Raw genomic sequence first — 27,728 nt, 5'->3', positions numbered from 1 at the left:
CAACTATGTGTCGTTGAGAGGTGCTTAGATCTTAACCCTTATCTGAAGGGCACAATCTCCAGATTATACGACATAATACAGAACATTAATCCGACTTCCATTGCAAATACAAAATCTGCATGGGAACATGACATACTGTAGGTGGCGAACTACAAGATTATATGTGTCAACAAACTATTGAGCTTATCCACACATCGTCATTTTGCATAAGGCATGGGGTTATTCAGTTTATACTTTTGCACCGTGTCCATCACTCAAATGACGGATTGGCAAAAATACACCCAAATGTTGACCCCAAGTGTTTGAGATGCCACTAGAGTCCAGTTTTGTTTATGCCAATCTTTGAGTGGCCTCTGAGACCCCATTTTTGAGTCATTCTCACATGTAATACAACTGTTAGCCCCAACACGGTCACTGCCATTTTTGGGGTACTTCCCCTAGACCAGAATGTCCTCTTTCACTGGAAGTCTGTAAAGGCTTCCTCCTTAATGCTGTGGTTTAAGGAGGTGATGTCATCTCTGCCTCTGGAGAAGGTTAGATACCATGTGCATGGGTCCCGACAAAAGTTTGACTTAACCTGGTCCCCATAAATAAACTCAGCAAAAAAAGAAACATCCCTTTTTCAGGACCCTGTCTTTCAAAGATAATTCGTAAAAATCCAAATAACTTCACAGATCTTCATTGTAAAGGGTTTAAACACTGTTTCCAATGCTTGTTCAATGAACCATAAACAATTAATGAACATGCACCTGTGGACACTAACAGCTTACAGACGGTAGGCAATTAAGGTTACAGTTATGAAAACTTAGGAAACTAAAGAGGCCTTTCTACTGACTCTGAAAAAGCGTAAATGTGCCTTAGGCATGCTGCAAGGAGGCATGAGGACTGCAGATGAGGCCAGGGCAATAAATTGCAATGTCCGTACTGTGAGACGCCTAAGACAGAGCTACAGGGAGACAGGACGGACAGCTGATTGTCCTCGCAGTGGCAGAGTAACAACACCTGCACAGGATCGGTACATCCGAACATGACACCTGCGGGACAGGTACAGGATGGCAACAACAACAGCCTGGGTTACACCAGGAACGCACAATCTCTCCATCAGTGCTCAGACTGTCCGCAATAGGCTGAGAGAGGCTGGACTGAGGGAATGTAGGCCTGTTGTAAGGCAGGTCCTCACCAGACATCACCGGCAACAATGTTGCCTATGGGCACAAACCCACCGTTGCTGGACCAGAAGGGACTGGCAAAAAGTGCTCTTCACTGACGATGTCGCGGTTTTGTCTCACCAGGGGTGATGGTTCGATTCGTCGAAGGAATCAGCGTTACATCGAGGCCTGCACTCTGGTCTGGGGCGGTGTGTCACAGCATTGTCGTGTCTTTGGCTATGCCGGATTAAGTGATATGACATGCTATTCTATAAAATAATTTATCCGTAATTAATAGCACTTGATTGAGCTAATCATGTAAATGTAATTAACTAGAGAGTCGGGGCACCACGAAAGGGTGAGCTGTTATCTTCCGAATAAACTCTTAAAGACCTAGTAATATTTTACATCAATATCAGTCAATATTAATCGTCACCTTAATTCAGTCTCAACCTAGAATTTACAACTTTCAGATATCTTCACGAACCCTGGCTAACAAGTTAAATCAGTAATATAATATTGGGTTTAATTATTTATTTACTAAATACCTAACTAATCACACAGAATTACACATACACATAATTAATCATAACTTGATTACAAATTACGTCATAAAGGAAAATGTCCCTAGCGGGCGGAACAGATATGACAGCTTGTTACACAAAAGAAAAGGGGCTGGGTTTGAGTGAAAGAGCAGGAAGACTGAGGAACAAAGGTTGAAGCTGTGCTATTGTAAATACAGTATCTTATGCATTCTAAATTACCGCCCATTTGGAAAAGGAAAATGCAATAAATATTTACTCTGAGGTTGGTGGTAGATGGAAGGCCGTGTTGCCAAACCGAGTCCTTTGTCCTTTGAAGAATGTCTCTGGTGGTCAATTGGATACGTTGTAGTAACGTTGTTGTGTGGTAGACGGGATACTCTGTCTGTTCCTTCCTAACCCTTGTTTGCAGCTGCTGTTGCTAACTCAATGGCTAGGAGGTATCACTTCTGTAGTGAATAAGAGTTCAAAGTTCATACCATTCACAACCAAAGCTCACGCTGATGTTGGCTTCGTTCTGTAGTTATTACAGTGCCTTGCGAAAGTATTCGGCCCCCTTGAACTTTGCGACCTTTTGCCACATTTCAGGCTTCAAACATAAAGATATAAAACTGTATTTTTTTTGTGAAGAATCAACAACAAGTGGGACACAATCATGAAGTGGAACGACATTTATTGGATATTTCAAACTTTTTTAACAAATCAAAAACTGAAAAATTGGGCGTGCAAAATTATTCCGCCCCTTTACTTGCAGTGCAGCAAACTCTCTCCAGAAGTACAGTAAGGATCTCTGAATGATCCAATGTTGACCTAAATGACTAATGATGATAAATACAATCCACCTGTGTGTAATCAAATCTCCGTATAAATGCACCTGCACTGTGATAGTCTCAGAGGTCCGTTAAAAGCGCAGAGAGCATCATGCAGAACAAGGAACACACCAGGCAGGTCCGAGATACTGTTGTGAAGAAGTTTAAAGCCGGATTTGGATACAAAAAGATTTCCCAAGCTTTAAACATCCCAAGGAGCACTGTGCAAGCGATAATATTGAAATGGAAGGAGTATCAGACCACTGCAAATCTACCAAGACCTGGCCGTCCCTCTAAACTTTCAGCTCATACAAGGAGAAGACTGATCAGAGATGCAGCTAAGAGGCCCATGATCACTCTGGATGAACTGCAGAGATCTACAGCTGAGGTGGGAGACTCTGTCCATAGGACAACAATCAGTCGTATATTGCACAAATCTGGCCTTTATGGAAGAGTGGCAAGAAGAAAACCATTTCTTAAAGATATCCATAAAAAGTGTCGGTTAAAGTTTGCCACAAGCCACCTGGGAGACACACCAAATGTGGAAGAAGGTGCTCTGGTCAGATGAAACCAAAATTGAACTTTTTGGCAACAATGCAAAACGTTATGTTTGGCGTAAAAGCAACACACCATCCCCACTGTCAAACATGGTGGTGGCAGCATCATGGTTTGGGCCTGCTTTTCTTCAGCAGGGACAGGGAAGATGGTTAAAATTGATGGGAAGATGGATGGAGCCAAATACAGGACCATTCTGGAAGAAAACCTGATGGAGTCTGCAAAAGACCTGAGACTGGGACGGAGATTTGTCTTCCAACAAGACAATGATCCAAAACATAAAGCAAAATCTACAATGGAATGGTTCAAAAATAAACATATCCAGGTGTTAGAATGGCCAAGTCAAAGTCCAGACCTGAATCCAATCGAGAATCTGTGGAAAGAACTGAAAACTGCTGTTCACAAATGCTCTCCATCCAACCTCACTGAGCTCGAGCTGTTTTGCAAGGAGGAATGGGAAAAAATGTCAGTCTCTCGATTTGCAAAACTGATAGAGACATACCCCAAGCGACTTACAGCTGTAATCGCAGCAAAAGGTGGCGCTACAAAGCTTACAGCTTGTAAGTCGCTTGGGGTATGTCTCTATCAGTTTTGCACATCGAGAGACTGAAATTTTTTCCCATTCCTCCTTGCAAAACAGCTCGAGCTCAGTGAGGTTGGATGGAGAGCATTTGATGTGTAGACTTTACACTGTAGACTTTATGGCATCTCATCATTGATGAGAATGTCTCAGATGACAACCAAACTGACATCATATTCATTAAGTACCACCGCATATGTTCAATTGGTCGGATTACCAGAATATAGTTAATTTCACCCCACATTATGATGTTCCCAGAATCTCTATGTTAACCAAGGGGTTTGCAAATGTAACATCAGTAGGGTAGAGAGAGGAAAAGGGGGGGAAGAGGTATTTATGACTGTCATAAACCTAACCCCAGGCCAACGTCATGACAGCACCATCGGACTGAGCTTGTTGTTATTGCAGGCAATCTCAACGCTGTGCGTTACAGGGAAGACAGCCTCCTCCCTCATGTGGTACCCTTTCTGCAGGCTCATCCTGACATGACCCTCCAGCATGACAATGCCACCAGCCATACTGCTCGTCCTGTGCGTGATTTCCTGCAAGACAGGAATGGCAGTGTTCTGCCATGGCCAGCGAAGAGCCCGGATCTCAATCCCATTGAGCACGCCTGGGGCGTGTTGGATTGGAGGGTGAGGGCTAGAGCCATTCCGCCCAGAAATGTGCCTTGGTGGAAGAGTGGGGTAACATCTCAGCAAGAACAGGCAAATCTGGTGCAGTCCATGAGGAGGAGATGCACTGCAGTACTTAATGCAGCTGGTGGCCATACCAGAGACTGTTACTTTTGACTTTGACCCCCCCTTTGTTCAGGGACACATTATTCAATTTCTGTTAGTCACATGTCTGTGGAACTTGTTCAGTTTATGTCTCAGTTGTTGAATCTTGTTATGTTCATATAAATGTTCATACAAATATGTACACAAATATTTACACACAGTTTGCTGAAAATAAACGCAGTTGACAGTGAGAGGACATTTATTTTTATGTGTGCCATTTAGAGGGTGAATGGGCTAGACAAAATATTTAAGGGGTGTATTCTTAATGTTTTGTACACTCAGTGTATGTTCCTCTAAATCTAAATCTATGTCCTACACAGAATGGGGATAAAGTGAGCAGGAATAAATCTTAATTCAAGATTTTCCTACCAGAAATAAATCCCTTGTTATGAGTGACAGCCTTTCACTAAAACCACATATGCAGATTTAAAACCCAGGCATTTTGACTTGTCTGAGAGCTCAGGAGAGATATCCATGTTATGATGGACTTGGTCATCAAATCAGCCGTCAGAGAGAGCCCCTGTCATGCTGCAGAGATAAAGCTGATCACCTTTACACCCCTCCTCACCCCCTCCTATGTCTGTGAAGATAAATGGCTTACTGTCCAGCATTACTCTTGCTTATATCCATTTTGGTAATGCTGTCAGAGCAGATCCATTTCTATTCTAATTTAAAATTGTGCTTGCCAGTAGCTGGAGAGGGGCCAAATGAGGTTCCACTACACGCACCCATCTTCTGGATCTAATGTCCTGACAACATGTCAGATTTAGAGATGGTAAAAACCTACTCTGTGGCAGCTCTACCCCTCTCTCAATGGTCTGGTGAATTCAGCCAGAAACATATATTTTAGAGAGGTGAAGGGGGAAAGTGTACCCTAACACATTCATAACATGTTGATGACATTGCTAAAGTAGACATACACTGAACAAAAATATAAATGCAACATGAAAAAATGAGTTACGGTTCATATACTGTAAGGAAATTAGTGAATTGAAGTCATTAGGTCCTAATCTATGGATTTCACACGAGTGGGAATACAGATATGCATCTGTTGGTCACAGATACCTTAGATAGGGGCGTGAATAAGAAAACCAGTCAGTCAGTATTGTGTACAGATCCTTGCAACACAGGGCCATGCATTATCATGCTGAAACATGAGGCGATGGAGCGGCAATGGGCCTCAGGATCTTGTCACGGTATCTCTGTCCATTCAAATTGCCATTTATAAAATGCAATTGTGTTTGTTGTCTGTAGCTTATGCCTTCCCATACCATAATCCCACCACCACCTTGGGGCATTCAGTTCACAACGTTGACATCAGCAAACCGCTCGCCTACACGACAACATACATGCTGTCTGCCATCTGTCCGGTACAGTTGAAACCGGGATTTATCCGTGAAGAGCACACTTCTTCAGTGTGCCAGTTTCCATCGAAGGTGAGCATTTGCCCACTGAAGTCAGTTACGACGCCAAACTGCAGTCAGGACAAGACCCTGGTGATGAAGAGCATGCATATCAGCTTCCCTGAGACAGTTTCTGACCATTTGTGCAGAAATTATTTGGTTGTGCAAACCCACAGTTTCATCAGCTAACCGGGTGGCTGGTCTCAAACGATCCCGCAGGTGAAGAAGCCGGACGTGAAGGTCCTGGGCTGGCGTGGTTACACAAGGTCTGTGGTTGTGAGGCTGGTTGGACGTACTGCCAAATTCTCTAAATGTTGTTGATGTTGGAGGCGGCTTGTGGTAGAGAAATAAACATTCAATTCTCTGGCACGATGTCATAACAACAGCAGCACACCACTTGTAGTTCCATTTTCCTTAGCTGAGTGGGTATCAGGGCCAATGAAGCACCAGGAACAGGCCATTTGTCCCATTAGTCCCTAACAGCTCTGGTGGCATTTCCAGCTGTCAGCATGACAATTACATGCTACCTCAGAACTTAAGACATCTGTGGCATTATGTTGTGTGATAAAACTGCACATTTTAGAGTGGCCTTTTATTATCCTCAGCACAAGGTGCACCTATGTAATGATCATGCTGTTTATTCAGCATCTTGATATGCCACAAATGTAATGGGAATGGATTATCTCTAACAGGGATGTAAACAAATTTGTGCACAACATTTGAGAGAAATAAGCGTTTTTTGCGTATGGAACATTTCTGGGATCTTTTATTTCAGCTCATGAAACATGGGACAAACACTTTACATGTTGCGTTTATATTTTTGTTCAGTGTAGTTGGTAGGAAAAAACTTTGCCATCATTATCATGTTGTTAAATTTACTTAATACATATGACAATGTTTTTATTAGTAAGCAAAGTTAATCAAAAATAGCTAGCAATGATAACTTTAGCTAGCTAAAAATCTGTTGGTCTCCCCTCAATATTAACTAGCTAGCTAACATTTTATTGCACCTACAGTCAATCTGGTTACATCACAATGATGACAAAAGGTATAAATGTATTGTATTTCCAAGCCACTTTAATACACTTTTGATGAAATTTTCATCAGTGCCAATTGAGCAAAATGCTGTTGGGCATCAGTCCTAAAATAATGTTCAAAACAGTATTGTGACTAAAATTCCAAGCCATGAATACTACTTTTGATTTTGACCCCCCCTTTGTTCAAGGACACATTATTCAATTTCTGTTAGTCACATGTGTGTGGATCTTGTTCAGTTTATGTCTCAGTTGTTGAATCTTGTTATGTTCATACAAATATTTACACATGCTACGTTTGCTGAAAATAAACGCAGTTGAGAGGACGTTTCTTTTTTTGCTGAGTTTACAATGTGGAGAGCCTGTCTTACACTAAGTTACTTTATATAGTTTGGTAAGCAGTCATGTCTGTCTAGTGGCCATTTGTGCTGCTAAGAATTTTTATTGAACTTTTTTTTCTCCGTTTTTGTTTCTATTACTTTTTGTTTCTGTTTTTCTTTCCTATTTAGCTTACTTTTATAGATGCCTTGGCGGGTGGGTGGTTTGGAGGGAGGGAGTGAAGGGTTTGAGGGAGGGAGGTGATGGATGGATGGGAGAATGAGGGTTTGGGGTTGTACTGTTTTTGTTGTTATATCTGAAAATCTATAAATAAAGTAAAAAAATACAACTTTAAGGCTACCCAATCTCTCAATGTCTCACTTCCAAAGCAATTTGAGCTACGACGTAGTTATACATGTTGCTATTTGCCAGAATGTTAATTTCTATGCTGCAGGGACCAATGGCCCTCCCTCTGCCACAGCAGGAGCAATCAATGCTGCCTCTGAACCACTCGCCCCATTCATAGCCTCTGAAATAGTGATATAGGAGCATCCCTCGTCTGATTGTCTTAAACCTTGTGTAGTCACGTGTAACATTCTGTATACTCCACCTTGTCCTAAGGGTCAACAATGACCCGCCTTTAAACCCCTAAAATATAGCAGCTTGATTGAATTTAAACCCCAAATCTATTTTGCATGTAGAAATAACCTGTCATTCATCACAAACTTTGTGAATATATTGGTTTTCCCTCTTCACAATGCAGAAAGACTGCATTTAATCAGTGGACATCACTCGTTTTTATTACAACACACCTGTCATGATAGTTTTCTTTACTAAAGTAGAGCTCATTACTAAGCTAAGGAACCTGGGACTAAACACCTCCCTCTGCAACTGGATCCTGGACTTCCTGACGGGCCGCCCCAGGTGGTGAGGGTAGGTAGCAACACATCTGCTACGCTGATCCTCAACACTGGAGCTCCCCAGGGGTGCGTGCTCAGTCCCCTCCTGTACTCCCTGTTCACCCACGACTGCATGGCCAGGCAACAGTGGTAGGTTTGATCACCGACAACGACGAGACAACCTACAGGGAGGTGGTCAGAGACCTGGCCGTGTGGTGCCAGAATAACAAGCTATCCCTCAACATAACCAAGACTAAGGAGATGATTGTGGACTACAGGAAAAGGAGCACCGAGCACACCCCCATTCTCATCGACAGGGGCTGTAGTGAAGCAGGTTGAGAACTTCAAGTTCCTTGGTGTCCACATCAACAACAAACTAGAATGGTCTAAACACACCAAGACAGTCGTGAAGAGGGCACGACAAAGCAAGGTTCTACAGCTGCAACATCAAGAGCATCCTGACCGGTTGCATCACTGCCTGGTACGGCAATTGCTCGGCCTCCGACCCCAAGGCACTTCAGAGGGTAGTGCGTACGGCCCAATATATCACAGGGGCAAAGATGCCTGCCATCTAGGACCTCTACACCAGGCGTGTCAGAGGAAGGCCCTAAAAATGGTCAAAGACCCCAGCCACCGCAGTCATAGACTGATCTCTCTCGCATGGTAAGCGGTACCGAAGTGCCAAGTCCGGTATTAGGACAAAAAGGCTTCTCAACAGTTTTTACTCCCAAGCCATAAGAGTCCTGAACAGGTAACCTAATGGTTACCTGGACTATTTGCATTGTGTGCCCCCCAACCCCTCTTTTACGCTGCTGCTACTTTATCATATATTTATAGTCACTTTAACTATACATTCATGTACATACTACCTCAATTGGCCCGACCAACCAGTTCTCCCGCACATTGACTAATCGGGCTAACTGCATTGTGTCCCACCACCTGCCAACCCCTCTTTTTACGCTACTGCTACTCTCTGTTCATCATATATGCATAGTCACTTTAACCATATCTAGATGTACATACTACCTCAATAAGCCTGACTAACCGGTGTCTGTATATAGCCTTGCTACTGTTATTTTCAAATGTCTTTTTACTCTTGTTTTATTTCTTTACTTACACACACATACATTTTTTTCGCACTATTGGTTAGAGCCTGTAAGTAAGCATTTCACTGTAAGGTCGTATTTGGCGCACGTGACAAATAAACTTTGATTTGGTTTATTATTATTATTATTATTATTGCTAAAGGTACTGCATAGGTGTAAACATAATTTGTTTAGCAAGAGATAGCACTTGTATAGCCTAAGATAGTAGCAGAAATGTGCAGAATATAGTTTTGAATGCATTTTATTGAAGGGAAACAATAACAGTCTTGAACTTTTTTGGCAACATAGTGATATATTCTTATACTGTACAATGAGGAATTCAACTACAAAATACTAGTCTTCTCCTATTTTTTAACCATTGCCCACACCCACAAGGTGTATAAACAACAACAATGAATAGGAATATGATAATAGATACAAAACAAAAACATGAAGAACATAAATCAATAACTCTAATTACCACATGTTGGACAGTATGCAAGTGTGTGTGCGTGGACTTTGTAGATGCATTTCTCACGTGTGCAGCATATAGTATTTGTTTTACAGTTCTTCCTTGTGTGGCAAAATTGGCATCTCCTCCTCTTGCCTGCCCCAGCTGCAACCTCAGTTGGATCAGGACAAGATTCAGCCCCCTGAACAGCTTTCACAAGCGCTGCAGAGGCTGCTTTGCAGAGAAGGCACTCCCTGCTTTGAATGTGTGGGGTTACAAGTGTCTTTTTCAGCTGCTCCAGGAATACCCTCCTCTTGTTCCGTTTATCAGGCATCCAGGTAGGGTTGATCTTGTTCCATATCATGAAGGCATTGTATGAGGACACATCAATGATGTTGTGGAAGATGACCAGGGGCCAGCGGGCAGTCATCCTCCTGCAGCTGTAAGTTCCAATCACTTTGTCCAGGTTGTCCGTGCCTCCTTTGTTGTGGTTGTAGTCCAGGAATATGGCTGGTTTCCTGTCCTCACGATCACTGATCTCAACCGTTTTGTGCAGTGTGCTTAGGAGAACCACATTCTTGTTTATCTTTGGAGGTAAGAAACTAGAGTGGTGGTGGGGGTGAAGGCAAACTTTGATGAGAAAGGCCCCTCTCCCCCTTGCGAGGAGTGCAGGGGGAGCTCAGACTTGTTCTTTCTAACTGCCAACCATGGTGATCTTCCTCTTCAGGAGCTGCTGGCTGAGTTCATAAGAGGTGAAGAAATTGTCAGACGTGACATTGTGCCCCCTCAGTCCATCTGTCACATCAAGCACAACCCGCATCCCCTTTTTTTTCTCCGGGCCTCCATTGGTCGGCTTCCCTGTGTAGACTTGCATCTTAGAAGCGTAGCTGAATTGTGTGTTACAGGCCACACATATCTTGATGCCATACTTTGCTGGCTTGCTGGGCATATACTGCCGGAAAGGACAGGTACCTTTTGACAAAAGAGATTACTATCAGTAATTAGTATCAGGGTCACAGAAAACAATCACATTACAGCAATAGATAATAAAATGAACAGTGGAAATCCCTTATATTACAGATATGAAAATAAAAATGTACTTCTGAATGGAATCAGTTGCTCATCCACTGTTACTTCAGGCCCAGGATTGTAGAGGTATGGCAGATGCTCCACCCACTTCTCCTACACCTCTCTTATGGCCACCAGTTTGTCTCTCACACGTCTTGCAGGTCACTCACGGTGATCAAATTGTAGCATTCTTGAGAAAGTGTGAAAGACTTTCAGTGGCATCGAAAATGCCCTTCCACTCTTTGCATCCCAGAGACTACATGTAGCCTCGCCTCGGGACCTATACTCACCCGCTAAGATTAACAGCCCTATGTAGGGGTCATCCGTATGAAATGTTGTGCTGCCATCTTGCCCTGGTTATCATACGGTGACAAGGACCATGTTATTTTGCTGTTCTTTGACAAAAATGTATCTTTCAGCTTGGGGGATTTCTTCTTCATCTGAAGATTATGCATAGTGCTCTGGGTTGTATTCTTCCCCATCTTCTTCTTCAGATACCTCCTCTACTAAATCATTGTTCTCTTGTTCCTCCTAGACATCTGAAAAAATCAGATCTACTACCTGTTGGGCACTGAAACATGCACTCATGGCTTCACCAAAGAGATAAATGGGGGGACTGTTATCTGCAGCACCTTTTATAGCCTCTGCATTCACCATTAGTAAACAATGCTTTCAAGAAATGTTTATTATATGAAATGTAGTTTATTTTGTCTGTGAACTTGAGCCATGTGTGGGGTCATGGAGGGGAGATACTGCACATGCACAAGAAAGTTTTAGTGTTGTTCAATCAGTAGCACACAATCTCTATCTCTGTGTGTGTGTGTGTGTGTGTGTGTGTGTGTGTGTGTGTGTGTGTGTCTTTGTCTTTGTCTTTGTCTTTGTGGTGTGTAAATTATTTTATAACTGCCGGGTCAAAAATTACCCTAAGACAATCTTTGTACCCTGGTGGTGTACAGCTTTCATGGAAATATGAACAAAGGCGATGTTTCACTTTTTCTAATTTTGGGGTCACTAGGAAAAGTAATCACATTTCAAGGTGAAAAAAAATATAATTTAGGGGGTTTTCTCTGCTGTTAAACTTAGTGGCGGGTCATTTTTTACCCTTAAGACAACACGGGTTAAATCAGCATGTATTGATCTGAACTGATTTCAGAGCCCACTCATTTGAATGTAAAAGTCCTGCTAAATCAACTCTGATTGATCTCATACTTACAAATAACCCTCATAAATAGTCAACTAGTAGTGTTTTGATATGGACCTCGGTGATCACTGTCCCATAGTCTATGTCAGAAACACAAGATGTCTAAAACTAAACCACGCCTTGTTATTAAAACAAACATTAAACACTTCCATGAGCAAGGGTTCTTACATGACCTTTACCATTCAGGTTTCTTGGTGTTAATGACAGTCCGGACGTGGAACTTGCCCTTTAACAATTCTCTAGTATGTTTATCTCTGTGCTTCTATGAAGAGATTAAGAATTAAAGATAGGGCCAACCCTTGGTCAACGCCTGAACTTGCCGAGTTAATTCAGCTAAGGAAGAAAGCTTGGTCTGAAACAAGACACACTGGTAGCTCTGCTAACTGGCTCACCTTCAGACAACTTTAGCTTCCATAAAATGGACTAAATCAATCTATTTCATTAATTCTATTCCTGACCCTTGTGACTATTCAGCTATGTTTTGGAAGGCTAATAAATTGCTAAAAAGAAGCAGCCACACCTCTCTGCCCAATGAGGTTCTAATGAACTCCAATACTATAACAGACTAAACTGAAATAACTGACGCGTTTAACCAACATTTTATTGCAGCGGGCCCATTTATTTGAAAGGGTAAATTATCAGCAATAAGGACAACTCTGAAAATACTGTTCATGATACAAGCTCATCTCTGATACACCCCTGTTTAATCACAGACTTGCCTGCTACTGTAAATGGTAACCCACTGTTCTCTTTTCTTCAAGTCACAACTAGGGAAGTTCTGGATGCGCTCTTAATTATTGATGTAAAGAAATCATCTTGGGCAGACATGCTTGACCTGTGTCTTCTACGGCTTCCTGCACTTCTGATTTTGGAGCCTTTGACACATTTTGAATCTATCCATTATCTTGGGTATTATTCCTAAGGTGTGGAAGGTGGCCCTTGTTCTCCCGCTCCACAAAGGTGGTGAGCCCTGCGATCTTAATAATTATCGCCCAATTTCAAAACGTTCATGTCTAGCGGAAATATTAGAACTCTTGATACGTTCTCAACTGCGGTCCTTTTTAAGATGGAAAATGTATTCTGAATGCTCACCAGTCAGGCTTTAGGCCAGGACACCAATGTCATAGTTATTAATAAATTACATAGTTAACACACTACACAGGAAACAGCACTGCTCTGCCCTCTGATTCAGAGGGGTTGGGTTAAATGTGGAAGACACATTTCAGTTGAATACATTCAGATGGACAACTGACTTGGTATCCCCCTTTACCTTTATATTGATATGTGGAAAACATTCAATACAGTTGATCATGCACTGTTGCTATGGAAACTATCCAACATTTTTCAAGACCAAGCGGCCTGCGGCTGGTTAAAGAAATGACCTGCATGACAGAAGTCAACGTACAGTATTTCTGCTGATGGCGTTCTCTTAAAGGTCCCAAACAGTCATTCTGATTACCATGTAAAATAGCCTTTTGAGTGACTAAAATATCTAACTACCAGGAAGTTTGGAAAGATGGACATTCATCAGCTTGACTTGACTGACAACTCTTTGAAACGCCTATGTCAAGTAACTTGGATGCAGTGTTGCAGCAAAATAATTTCAAGTAAATTTGGTAATGCACAAATCAAATCATCAAATTTTATTGGTCACATACACGTGGTTAGCAGATGTTAATGCGAGTGTAGCGAAATGCTTGTGCTTCTAGTTCCGACCATGCAGTAATATCTAACAAGTAATCTAACAATTTCACAACAACTACCTTAAAGGAATGAATAAGAATATGTACATATAAATATATGAATGAGCGATGGCCGAACGGCATAGGCAAGATGGTATAGAGTACAGTATATACATATGAGATGAGTAATGAAGGGTATGTAAACATTATATAAAGGCATTGTTTAAAGTGACTAGTGATACATTTATTACATCCAATTTGTAATTATTAAAGTGGCTAGAGATTTGAGTCAGTATGTCGGAAGCAGCCACTCAATGTTAGTGATGGCTGTTCAACAGTCTGATGGCCTTGAGATAGAAGCTGTTTTTCCATCTCTCGGTCCCAGATGCACCTGTAATGACCTCGCCTTCTGGATGATAGCGGGGGGAACAGGCAGTGGCTAGGGTGGTTGTTGTCCTTGATGATCTTTTTGGCCTTCCTGTGACATTGGGTTGTGTTGGAGCTTTGTGTTATGCGGATGTGTGAAACTTGTGAAACTTACTCCTCAGTCTGAACTGTCCCCATTTGCGCAGCTGAATGTTAACTTTTCAGTGGCGCCGACTGGTGAGACCGATGCTTCAGGAGAGCAGTCAAATGTGCTACCAAGGGAGAGGTCCTGGGTTTCGAGCCTTGTGGGAGGTGAATCAGGAGGAAGTGGTCGTCGCTAAGCAAGCAGTGTGATGTCCTTTACATATATATATTTTCTTACTGTATACATGTTCTGTGGATGATGCATGAATCAATAATTGATCAAGTCCTTTGGAATTATTTACATAATGTGGTTGGTCAGGTTATTATACCAAATCAAAGCCAGTATTATGTTCGCTGATAACTCCAATTGGAGTTTCTAACGTTCAAAACAGCAGGGTTAGTGGGTTCAAGTCAAGTGCCAATGAACAGCCTGTGTTATGATTATTTCCTTCCAATCAGGTGAGCATCTGAGTTTAATATGAATGAGATATAATATTAACTCAAGGACCACCTCCAGCAATGTAAACATGAGTCAGTGCACAGAATCAACATGGGTTATCATCATAGTGTTATTGCCGCTGTTTGTGGTTTTATCGTTTTTACATTGACACAGCAGCACTCTCTTTACCTTTCCTGTTGTTCCCTGAGGTTGGAGATTAGTAAAGATTATTCTTACTTGTGTCTCTTTTTACATCCTTTAAAGGGGAAATCTGCAGATCAACAATAAACAAAGCAGCCGCCCCACCACCTTTTTGGGTACACTGCTTGGGGATGGGTCTGGAGGAATGTAACTTCTCTAAGATTCATAGACGGGGCTATGGATGCAAGGACTGACCATACATGAAATCAAAATGATAGTTTTATCTAGTGTTGCACATTTTGGGTTATATTCAGAGGTGGAAACTTTCCGTGGGAATTAACGGGAACATATGGGAATTAACGGAAATATATGCAAATTAATATTAATACCATTTAAATGTAGATGTTTGTTGCGTTGGATATATTTACCATATCATATGGAGACAGAAACATAAACCATTTACCTTATCATAAGTAGACATAATTGCAAATGATTAAATCCTTACAATATAAATAACTACAATCATTTTAGTTACGAATTGAACTTTAACGCTTCACGTGGGATTATTTCACTGAACAACAAAAGAAAGGGAATATTGAATGATCCCCAATGATCCATCGCATCTCCCAATCTGTAAAATGATAGTCTAGAAACTAAAGCTTTGGTTGTCTTCCTCAGGCTTCCATGTCTTCTCCCTGGACCTCCTCAATGTCCACCTCTTGAACATCAGACTCTGAGGCCTCATCTTCACTGTCACTTTTCAACCTTGTTGAGAATGGCTCATTGTCAGACCCAAATGACCCTTGTATTGGTCAGCCTGTTGTGTGCTTTGGTGTGTGTGTTCCCAAACAAAGACCAGTTGCGCTCTGAGGCGGCTGATGTTGGTAGGATTTGGAGGATGATGGAGGCAACAGGGGAAAGAGACTCAGATCCACAAAGTCCCTTCCATCAGGTGGCTGATGAGATATGTTGTTACGACTGCCATATTGCATCTCCATCCCAAAGCCCTTGCTTGGAAGTGTACATCACCAGACTGCCAAGAACCTTGCCTTCATCCTGGCCAATGTGGCGAGACACGATAATGATGACACCATAGGCCTTGTTGATCTCTGCACCAGACAGGATGCTCTTGCCAGCATACTTGGGTTCCAACATGTACGCTGCGGTGTGTATGGGCTTCAGGCAGAAGTCTTCATGCTTTTTGATGTAATTCAGAACTGCAGTTTTCTCTGTTTGGAACAACAGTGAAGTGGGCAGGGCAGTACAGATGTATTCTCTTACATCTGCAAGCAGAGTCTAAACATCAGACAGGATGTCATTGTCTCCCTCAATCCGTGCAATGGATACTGCTATAGGTTTAAGGAGTTTCAGGCTGCTTACCACTCTCTCCCAAAATACATCATCCAGGAGGATCCTCTTGGAGACTTCTTCCCCTCCAGGAGGCAGCTTCAATGTGGTGCTCTTATTCTTCTCACTTTGCTTGGTGAGGTAGATTGCTGCTAAAACGTGATGACCCTTCACATACCTAACCGTCTGCTTGGCTCTCTTGTAGAGTATCCATTGCGTTCAGTGCCATGATGTACTTGAGGAACAGATTCAATGCATGAGCAGCACAGCCAATGGGTGTGATGTGAGGGTAGGACACCTCCACTTTAGACCAATACCTTTCTGTGTTCCGAGGTCATTGATGACTGCCTTCAGCTCATCTGCAGTGTAGATGTTGTCCCTTGTGTCTGTGCTCTTGTAGAATACTGAGATGATGTCGTTAATTATTCCTTGCCCACGAACATTTGACCACCCATCAGAGATGATTGCAAAACTTTCTGCTTTCTCTATGATTTGCTTGACATTCACTTCAACTCTGTTGAACTCTGCATCCAGCAAATTAGTAGATAAAGCATGTCTAGTTGGAGGGGTGTATGCTGGGCGAGGGAACATTCAGAAATATCTTCCAATACACATTGCCTCTGAGCATCAGAGGTGAACCAGTTGCATACACAGCAAGACATTAATCAGCATTTCTCTGACTACGTTCCTCCATTGAGTCAAAAAAACTTCTGATTCCAGGAGGACCGTGAGCTGTTGCTATCGATAAGGTGCCTTATTCATAATTTTCACCTCAAATAAAAGTAGAGGGACTTTTGTCAGAGGTTGCTTGTTGTGAGCGCTGAGGGAACTTTATGCACTTGGCCAGATGATTCTGCATCTTTGTTGCATTCTTCACATATGATTTTGCACAGTATTTGCAAATGTACACAGCTTTTCCTTCTACATTAGCTGCAGTGAAATGTCTCCACACATCAGATAGTGCAAAAATGACCAGAAAGCATGTAGTCTTTGGCTCACACAGTATAGTAGTGTGGGCTCAATAGCATCTCATTAGTGTGCAACATCTTGAGAATCAGCTGTACATGGGATGGAAGAATACACTGTGCATGCAGAGGGTTACAATTCCATTGAATTGGGGATAGTTTAACCAAAATATGCCACAAGACCTACAATTGCCTTGTGTGAATCCCACAAAAAAAAGTTCACTGTTATAAGCTAACTTTTTTTGATGAATTTAAGCAAAATTCCCCAAATTCCCGGGCTTAACTTCCCATGGACAAATTCCGGAAATTTACGCGGAAAGTATCCGACCCTTTGAAACCCTAGTTTTAACCATGTTTTGAAGGTGTACAGTGTTTGTTTACAATTTACAAACAATGGAGTAAAACAACATATTTTATATTTGAGGAATACAAAGAAATACAATCAAGCAATTATTTTTACACAAAAGAACATACAGTATCTCAAAACACAACCTCCCAGAACCCATCACTGGGGGCTTTCCCATGCAGTCTGTCCAGTACAGCTTTGCCTCAATTCCTTGGAACTGTTTCCATGGTGCATCCATTCACTAGGTACTACAGTATTTGCCCCCACATGTTATCAGTAGTAAACCCAGCCAATTCTCCACTCTTCTGGAAATGAGATGTCCTCTGAGAGTGTACACTACAGAAGAGTAGAGGGCCAGACAGATAGAACCCCAGCAGTAACATTCCATGTCTCTGTTGGGGTTGTCGCAGTAACCAACAGGCATAGGCCCTTGTATTAACCGTAGTGGATGTTTGAAATGTGTATTATGAGTTAAGTGAAACTTGATTGCTAGTGCATGTGATTGATAGTACTGTAATTCCCTGTTTCCATGCTAAAGCATGCATTTTCTGTCACTACGTAGAAATACTTTTTTACCACACAGTCTCAGATTTAGTAAGCCTCGGAGGGGACAGTATACCTGTGTGCCCCTGATCTGACCTGTACTGTCAGATCTTCTGTATGACTGTATTACTATGGCTCCTCGGATTTGTGTCTGTTTGCAAAATGACAAGGCAAAACACTAGAGAAAGACTAAATTGTTTCCCCTTTTGTCCTTGTGCACTGGCAGTTTGTCAATCTTGGAGCCAGCAAAATAGCTGACCTTTCAATGGAATGGGGCTGGCTGTGGGATAACATTGGTGCTGTTTGCATTGTTGTTATACTTGGTTTCCTTCCTGGTCATCTTGAGTGGCTGTGTTCAAACCTTGCATCATTTCTCTTAACGGGGGAGATATTTCTGACTTGGGATGGATTACCTACTAACAGTGAAACACTTTCCTCTTTCTCGCTGCATTTTCTGGTGGTTGTTGTGTTTATTAAAATGCCCCTCTAAACCAAATATGTGTGCTGTGTTTTGGGTTGTTCCCCATAAAAGGTAATTACACGGCTGAACATTTGAATAAAAAACATTACAGCACTTATTCTTTTAAAATTGAAACATGGTGGAAATATCAAAGCAAACTAGAAATAAAATAGACAGAGCAATTGCTTTGTGAGAGCATTTCCCCAACACTCTCTGAATTTCAGATTTGTGCAGGTACTGTATGTTATTTATCCAGGGCCAGAAATTTCAGGTATTACTGATATCCTGTCCTGTGGCTAGGAGGGAGCTGATACTCATTTGACCACCTCCACAGACCTTTAGGTGAGACCTAACAGCCTTTAAGGCCTGCAGCTCATTTGTCTTCCGTCCTGTTTATGACAATTCACTGCAAGAAAGACAGCCGTGAAGAACACTAAACTGGAATTATCTTGGCTAATTTGTATTGAGGTCATCACATATTTCTCCTTGCATGCTGACACCTTGGTAGTGTAAAACAAATCTTACTGCTGACTGCTGCATTTAAGCCAAGGTGTAGCCTGGCATGACCCAGATTGACTGTGTTTAGTATCGAGTGTATAAAGCAGTAGCAGTCATTAAGGAATGTAAAACTGCTGAGGTTTGATAAAACGCCACTCTAGGCGTCCCTTTAAGTGCAACCACCAGAGATTATAGGGGGAGGGGAGGTTAGCCGCTCTCTGATGCCCATCAGGAGTCCTCTTCAGTGTTTCCCCTAGGATTTTTTCAGCAGAGGAGGAAAAGTACTCCATTTTGTTGCTTCCAGCCTATAGACAGAGAGCTGAGCTCCCGCGCTCAGGTCTGTTCAACGCTGGTCTGACCAATCTGATTCCACGCTTCAAGACTGCTTTGATCACGTGGATTGGGATATGTTCCGCATTGCGTCCAACAACAACATTGACGAATACGCTGATTTGGTGAGCGAGTTTATTAAAAAGTGCACCGGCGATGTCGTACCCACAGCGTCTATTAAAACATTCCCAAACCAGAAACCGTGGATTGATGGCAGCATTCGCGCAAAACTGAAAGCGCGAACAACTGATTTTAACCAGGGCAAGGTGACCTGAAACATGACCGAATACAAACAGTGTAGATATTCCCTCCGCAAGGCAATCAAACAAGCTAAGCGTCAGTATAGAGACAAAGTAATTCAACGGCTCAGACACAAGAGGTATGTGGCAGGGTCTACAGTCAATCACGGATTACAAAAAGAAAACCAGCCCCGTCGCAGACCAGGATGTCTTGCTCCCAGACAGACTAAATAACTTCTTTGCTCGCTTTGAGGACAATACAGTGCCACTGACACGGCCCGCTACCAAAACTTTTGGACACTCCTTCACTGCAGCCGACGTGAGTAAAACATTTAAACGTGTTAACCCTCGCAGGGCTACAGGCCCAGACGGCATCCCCAGCCGCGTCCTCAGGGCATGCGCGGACCAGCTGGCTGGTGTGTTTACGGACATATTCAATCAATCCTTTTCCCAGTCTGCTGTTCCCACATGCTTCAAGAGGGCCACCATTGTTCCTGTTCCCAAGAAAGCTAAGGTAAGGTAACTAAGTTAAACGACTTCCGCCCCGTAGCACTAACTTCCGTCATCATGAAGTGCTTTGAGAGACTAGTCAAGGACCATATCACCTCCACCCTACCTGACACCCTAGACCCACTCCAATTTGCTTACCGCCCCAATAGGTCCACAGATGACGCAATCTCAACCACACTGCACACTGCCCTAACCCATCTGGACAAGAGGAATACCTATGTGAGAATGCTGTTCATCGACTACAGCTCAGCATTTAACACCATAGTACCCTCCAAACTCGTCATCAAGCTCGAGACCCTGGGTCTCGACCCTGCCCTGTGCAACTGGGTACTGGACTTCCTGACGGGCCGCCCCCAGGTGGTGAGGGTAGGTAACAACATCTCCATCCCGCTGATCCTCAACATTGGGGCCTCACAAGGGTGCGTTCTGAGCCCTCTCCTGTACTCCCTGTTCATCCACGACTGCGTGGCCATCCACGCCTCCAACTCAATCATCAAGTTTGCGGACGACACTACAGCGGTAGGCTTGATTACCAACAACGACGAGACGGCCTACAGGGAGGAGGTGAGGGCCCTCGGGAGTGTGGTGTCAGGAAAATAACCTCACACTCAACGTCAACAAAACAAAGGAGATGATCGTGGACTTCAGAAAACAGTAGATGGAGCACCCCCCTATCCACATCGACGGGACAGTAGTGGAGAGGGTAGTAAGTTTTAAGTTACTCGGCGTACACATCACAGACAAACTGAATTGGTCCACCCACACAGACAGCGTTGTGAAGAAGGCGCCGCAGCGCCTCTTCAACCTCAGGAGGCTTGTCTCCAAGAGCACTCACAAACTTCTACAGATGCACAATCGAGAGCATCCTGTCGGGCTGTATCACCTTAAAGATGGAATCCGCATTAGTGCAAATTAGCGCCACTGTCTGCCCCACGGTCGTTGTTATTTAAAAAATATATAGATATATATGAAATAAAACTACATGCAGTTCAAATCAAATCAAAGTTTATTTGTCACGTGCGCCGAATACAACAGTGAAATGCTTATTGCATGTGCAATTAAAAAAAAACTGTGTTCGTTGTTTGCTGTAACTTAGTTGTTTTAATATCTCAAACGGATGTGGCTGTTTCACCAGTATGGATTACAGCTTTAAACTACTAACTTGGCATTTTGTAATAGGTCAATATAGGGGCTGGTCCTGGGCCAGCTAACAAGCAGCTAACAAGCAGCTAACAGCAGCTAACAGCAGGTAACAGCAGGGGTGCACAGAACTCCTTGTTTTAGTGTGACTCGGTCAGAGGAAAACAGTTCTGCATTGAATTACTGAAATTAGTTAACCCTTCACGTTCATGCTAAACTAACTTCTATGCGGAAAATACAACCATATGTGACGACAACACAGCATTCACAGAGTTGCAATTAAAAAATATTTACCGAGTTCAGATTGGAAATTCAACACATTGTTGTATGGTATGGCTTGTAGTATTTATAACTCACTTAAACCCTAATAAAATTCACACTGAACTAGTCCTCGTACTTTGTCCCTCTTTCTTCCTCAGTCGCAGGACAGGCCTCTACAGTGTCCAGAGCCGGCTCAAAAATGCCTCAGGAAAGCCCCCATACCACTGCTATAACTCCCGGGACGAGCTGGACGAGCTGTTAATGGATGAATACTGGACAGAGGTGGAGAACATCACCCTTAGCGGCGAGGGAAAGGGGGATGCAGAGCCACAGGAGGTGGTGCAGCTGAAGTTGCCTGATGGTATGGAGCTCTACACTATAGCAGGAGTGTCAATTGAAGTAGAGATGAGATGGGGTTGTTATAGTGGAAGGACTATATGCCCTGCTGCTTCAAAGTAACATTTTAGACCAACCTGCTGAAACAAGATCGAATGAGAGTGATGAGCTGAGCAAGGGGGGCTTTAGCGGAGAAATAATAATAAATACATATTTTTTCATTATGCCCAGCTTACGAGGCCACTTGATGCAATTGCCTCTTCTACCTAACGGTAAGTCTGCCAGTGAGTATGTACTATGTACATTAGAAATATAATGAATTCATTCTATTTCTATGGTACAGTATATGACTGTGATTTACCTAGATCACTGTCTGAAAGGATTCTTTTAGTAGAGCACATGCAGTACATACTGGTCCGTTCCAATGACATAATGATAACTCATTTCTTTCATCCACAAAATACAATAGCCTGGCTTGATCCTACAGGGTCAGGAAATGCCTATAAAAAGCCCTGCAGAAGTTTGTTTATAAAGTCGAAATGCATTGTTTTGTCTGAAGCAAGAAACGTAGGAACTTCCTTCTGTTATTTCTTATATCAAGAGTGTTGGTGTATGACCGGTTAAGGCAGCGGTTCCCAAACTAAGGGTCACCTGATATGTAAATTGGGTCGCGAGAGAATTCCCAAAATTCTGAAAAACAACAACCCCCCAAAAATTATTATAATATAGTCTATCTCAAAATCATTGGAATGTGGTTAACCTTCAAAATCTAAATTAAAATTATTAAATTCAACCAGAGAGCGCTCTTAGATCATAGGAAAATGCTGCACTTGACCGTTGCACTTGAACTATTCCCACGGAGAATGGCTAGGCCTGTTACACTATGAAACCACACACTATTGCAGAGACTTTGATATTACTGGCCGCAATTGATATGGTGAAAACAATGTGTGGGGTGACAGAGGCACACAAACACATCAATACCTTTGTCAGATAACATTGTTAAACAAATAATTGATGCTATTGCTAGCAATCAAGAGGAAACTCTGACTGAACGACTCAAAATCCCCAGTTTATGATCTCCAAATGGACGTTAGCTGTGAGGGCTGAGATGCCCATGGATTTACCTTTGTTCGCAATTAATGTTGGGGGATTTTTTGCATTGAGAGAGGAACTATCATTCACAATGGATGTAATGAAAATGAAATGTCTCCTTGCCTATGTAACAGACATACAGTATTTGGGAACGAACTGAACGCAAGCATGCAGGGGAAATACAAAAACGTTCTACAGATGATCAGTGGATTCAGAGGAAAGAATTCTTATTGGAGAGAGTGTTTTTCGAAAGCGAACCATGCAACCTTCCCTCAGCTGTGCATGTTTCTAACAGCATCAGTAAGTGTCCCACACTAGTCAACACTGCTCACCTCCAACGCTTGGAAGAGCACTTTGGGACTTACTTCCCAATCCGTTTGAATGGTTCAGTTGACATGCCGTTAAGTGAAGTCGAACAGCTGATCGAGCTGTCATGTGACCGAATGCTGCAGACAACACATTCACGTGTCACTACAGAAGAATTTTGGTTCCTGACTCAAAGGGAATATCCTGCTGTCTCCCGTTTAGGATTAAAACTCATGGTACCCTTCGCCAGCTCATATCTGTGTGAAGCTGGTTTCAGTGCTCTGCGTTAAAACCAAATGTCGATCCGGGTTGAATGTGAACGCAGAGATGACGTGATTACTGTCGACCGCGCCCCCTGACTTTGAGAAGCTCCAACAAAACCGTCATCAAGCACAACTATTTCATTAGTGGTGGTGAGATAAGACACATTACGTCAGACAAATTAGCCCCACATTAAAAGTATGTGATGGTGAGTTGAAGACAATCAGAAATACTGTTAGAATGTTTTTTCAATTGATTGTCATAGCCCCCCCCCCCCCACACACAAATTATCAAATTATCATTGGCTGTTAATTACACATGGTCCACATGGGTTGCGATAATTTTTTGATCAAAATGGGGTCGTGGGACAAAAAAGTTTGGGAGTAAGGGGTTAGGAGTGAGACATCCTTCCCTGTTTCTATTCCCACTCCTCGGTACATAGAAATTGCATAATATAATGGTAATTATACAGAAATAATCTATGAATTAGTTTGTATCTTTATTATTCAGTCTTTAGACCTAGAATTACAGTCTTTAGACCTAGACCTACAGCTCTTTTGGTGTATCATCAACGGATATGACTCAACCTAACTGAACTTGTGCATCTGTCTGTCTGTAGAGGGGGAACAGGAGAAGGCATGGCTGACTGAGGCAGGGCTGGCCACTCTGTTTGACGAGTCGGCGTCGGACCCCGAGGACATGATGGGGCTGTTGTTCACACTGACGCGCACACAGGCTGCCGCCGTGGAGAAACGTTTTGAAACCATCAGGAAGAGGAACAAGCAGCACCACATACCTGACGTCAGAGACATCTTCAAACTCCCAGGCACACTGGAGTCAAAGGTCAGCCTACCACAAGTCCTGTTAACACGCACAAACCTGGTTTTAGAACTCAGTCATGCCTGAGATGCTTCACTGCAGAAAGAACCCATTGACTTGTGTACCACAGTCAGTTAACATCATTACTAATCACATGGAGATTGTCGGTTAATGGACACCAGAATGTGAGGTAATAGGTAACTGGATATCTTGTCCTAATGAGAGTCTTGTCTTTAGTCTGTTCACAATTGGTAATAGAAACATATCGACTTTCTACAATATCAGCAGTTACATAAACTTGTTTGATTCATTAATTGTGCAAAATAAGCTATATTGAATTCTGATGAGAGCCTGTTTTTGTTCTGTATTATGTTGCAGGAGGATGAAGCAAAGTCAACAGAGAGAAGTGAAAACAGAAAAATGAATATTACGACAGATGGTATGTACCACAAGTTCTAGTAGGCGCAAGGGTCAATTTCATCATGTAAAAACTGGCACACTGGCAACATTTGAGGTGTGTCCTTAAAATCAAGCGCAAAAGTGAAAATTTCATGCAGCACTAAAGGGAAGTTTTAAGACCCCCAAAAAGCAGGTCTTAACGGTAACGCAGTTGATAATGGCATTGATTTTGAGAGAGGCAGCGCAGCCTGTCCTGCCGTGACTCTCAGTGCCCATTGAAAGAGAGGTGTGCCTTTTATGCTGGTGAATCTCGTATTTTTCGAAACATAAAAAAACGATTGCTTTCCCCCCCATTTCGTTTATGAGGCAATAATGCCCTTTATCTAATTCCCCAGAGTCAGATGAACTCGTGGATACCATTTAGAGGTATTTTCACTAGCCAATGCTAACTAGAATTTGCACAGTGATTGGAAGTCTATGGGTATCTGCTAGCATGCTAGTAGATACTCATAGACGTCCAGTCATCCACAAGTTCACCTGACCCTGGGGGGTAGATAAAGGGACTCATTGCCAAAATCCCAAAATATCCCTTTAATCAAGGATGGTTTCACATAGGTGCATCTTTTTAATATGTTTTATTGTTACATACACCAGATAGGTGCTGTGAAATGTGTTGTTTTACGGGGTCAGTCATAGTTGTTCGGAGCAAATGAAGGTTAAATGCCTTGCCCAAGGACACATAGACAGATTTTTGTCCTTGTCGGTTCCGGGTATTCGAACCAGAGACCTTTCGGTTACTGACCCAACGGTCTAACTAGGCTACCTGCCACTCCATTAGCCAAGTTTTGAGTAAAGGGGTCTTAAATGGTCTACTGAGAGTGCCTTGAAATATTTTGGAGGTTTTTGCCCTCGTGCTTTTTCATGATTCACAATTCACATACCTGAATACTTCACTTTGCTTGTTCAAGTAGGCTATCCTTCCCCATTTTCAAAGAGTACCCCTCATCCGATTACCAAAGACGTGATCCTCCAAGCTATTCAGTCCTATAATGCCATAACAACGGCAGATTATTTTGAGAATGTGCCTCGCACATAGGCAACGATACAATTGACAGGAGCGTAGTATTTTGTAAAGACGTACAAATGTAATGCGTAAAGACATTTAGGCCTACGTGTTGCCACAGTGCCATGGAACAAGTGATGTGATTTATGATATCATGCTTCTTGACCCCATCCTATTTAGAAATGTTGTTGTTTTTAAAAACAGATGGCTTGTTTTTCATTTGATTAAAAACCAGTTATAGCCTCCCCTCAATGAAGGCTGTTTTTTTGTCCTGCCAAATGCATTCGCCAAATAGCAGCATAACAATAAAGGGTTGAAATAAGACTGCTTGGAAATAAATGGAAGCAGCAAAACAGTGAGCGGACCTCCCCTTTTTATCATTATTTTAGCCTGCACTCGTTATTCATTTGGATGTTCGTAAAAGCCTCCATAGTCTACCTTAATATGATATGCCCACGGGGAGCAATTATGGTGCCTGTAACGGTATTTTGACATAGTATATATTAAAACAAGTTGTTGTTTCATTTTGATTCAAATTATATTATAATTAATTACTATTTTTAAGTCTTATCAATAGTGAATTCAATCTAGCTTATTGACAACGTTTGGCATGTCCATGGCTCAGATTCACACTGGTGTGTGTGTGTGTGTGTGTGTGTGTGTGCGTGTGCGTGTGTGTACAGGTCAGGTGGTGGGGCAGGGGAATGGGGCTGGCCCTTCTGAGCAGAGTGTGTCTGAACCTGAGACTGACATCAACCTAGAGCTGTCCTTCTCTGATCAGGCCCTCATCTATAAGGTGGACTCAAAGGCCAGCAGTGAGGCTCTGACGGACACAGACGATAAGCTACCTGTGAGTAAACATTAACACCACCACACAGATTGACTGAGCCTCTCAGCTGGAGTAAAGTTTACATGTCAAAACAGGAAGTGTCACTCGTCAAAAATATACACACAACATGTAAAGTGTTGGTCCCATGTTTCATGAGCTGAAATAAAAGATACCAGAAATGTTCTGTATGCACAAAAATCTTATTTCTCTCATATTTTGTGCACACATTTGTTTAGATCCCTGTTAGTGAGCATTTCTCCTTTGCCAAGACAATCCATCCACCTGACAGGTGTGGCATATCAATAACCTGATTAAACAGCATGATCATTACACCGGTGCATCCTGTAATGGGGACAATAAAAGGCCACTCTAAAATGTGCAGTTTTGTCACACAACACAATGCCAAAGATGTCTCAAGTTGAGGGAGTGTGCAATTGGCGTGCTGACTGCAGGAATGTCCACCAGAGCTTTTGCCAGATAATTTAATGTTAATTTCTCTAAAAAAAGCCATCTCCAACGTCGTTTTAGAGAATTTGACAATACGTCCAACCGCCCTCACAACCGCAGACCATGTGTGTGGCATCATGTGGGCGTGTGGTTTGTTGATCTCAACGTTGTGAACAGAGTGCCCCATGGTGGTGGCAGGGTTATAGTATGGGCAGGCATTAGCTACGGACAACAAACACAATTGCATTTTATCGAGTGGCAATTTGAATGCACAAAAATACCGTGACGAGATCCTGAGGCCCATTATTAGGTTACTTTTTTAAAAGGTATCTGTGACCAACAGATGCATTTCTGTATTCCTAGTCACGTGAAATCCATAGATTAGGGCCTAATTTATTTATTTCAATTGACTGATTTCCTCATTAACTCATATGAACTAAAATGTAACTCAGAAAAATCTTTGAAGTTGTTGCATGTTGCATTTATATTTTTGTTCAGTATAATTAACATAATAAACAATTCCCGTTGAAATCCGTCTGTTTAAACTAGAGATATACATTTTTTTGTATGGGCTGCGTCTCAATCCACCGCATTCGCCTACAGTGCCATCAGAAAGTATTCATACTCCTTGATTTATTTCACATTTTGTTGTATACAGCCTGAAATAGATTTATCTACACACAGTACCCCATAATCACAAAGTGAAAACAAGTTTATATTCAAAAATTACATTTATTGAAAATGAAATACATAAATATCTCATTTACATAAGTATTCACACCCCTGAGTCAATAATTTGTAGAAACACTTTTGGCATTGATTACACTCTAAGAGCTTTCCACACATGGATTGTGCAACATTTGCTGATTATTCTTTTCAAAATTCTTCAA

General features: G+C 42.3%; 1 protein-coding gene across 2 annotated transcripts in view; it reads left to right on the top strand.

The window, feature by feature from the left end:
- LOC110529550 (rho GTPase-activating protein 18) overlaps window positions 1-27,728 on the top strand; it is a 42,246-nt gene that overhangs the window by 4,809 nt on the left and 9,709 nt on the right. The window contains exons 2-6 of one of the 2 annotated variants that reach the window (XM_090242786.1): window positions 21,442-21,644; window positions 21,851-21,891; window positions 23,901-24,124; window positions 24,479-24,539; window positions 26,246-26,412. In XM_090242786.1, the coding sequence (XP_090098912.1) occupies window positions 21,867-21,891; window positions 23,901-24,124; window positions 24,479-24,539; window positions 26,246-26,412 (477 nt within the window). In that variant the 5' untranslated portion in view covers window positions 21,442-21,644; window positions 21,851-21,866. The remainder of the gene's footprint in view (window positions 1-21,441; window positions 21,645-21,850; window positions 21,892-23,900; window positions 24,125-24,478; window positions 24,540-26,245; window positions 26,413-27,728) is intronic. The other variant, XM_021611809.3, reaches the window with a different exon arrangement.

This window comes from Oncorhynchus mykiss, chromosome 8 (assembly GCF_057628025.1).
Source record: "Oncorhynchus mykiss isolate SJ-2025 chromosome 8, ASM5762802v1, whole genome shotgun sequence".
In the NCBI taxonomy this organism is placed as follows: domain Eukaryota; kingdom Metazoa; phylum Chordata; class Actinopteri; order Salmoniformes; family Salmonidae; genus Oncorhynchus; species Oncorhynchus mykiss.
This window is presented reverse-complemented; position numbering and strand designations above follow the sequence as displayed.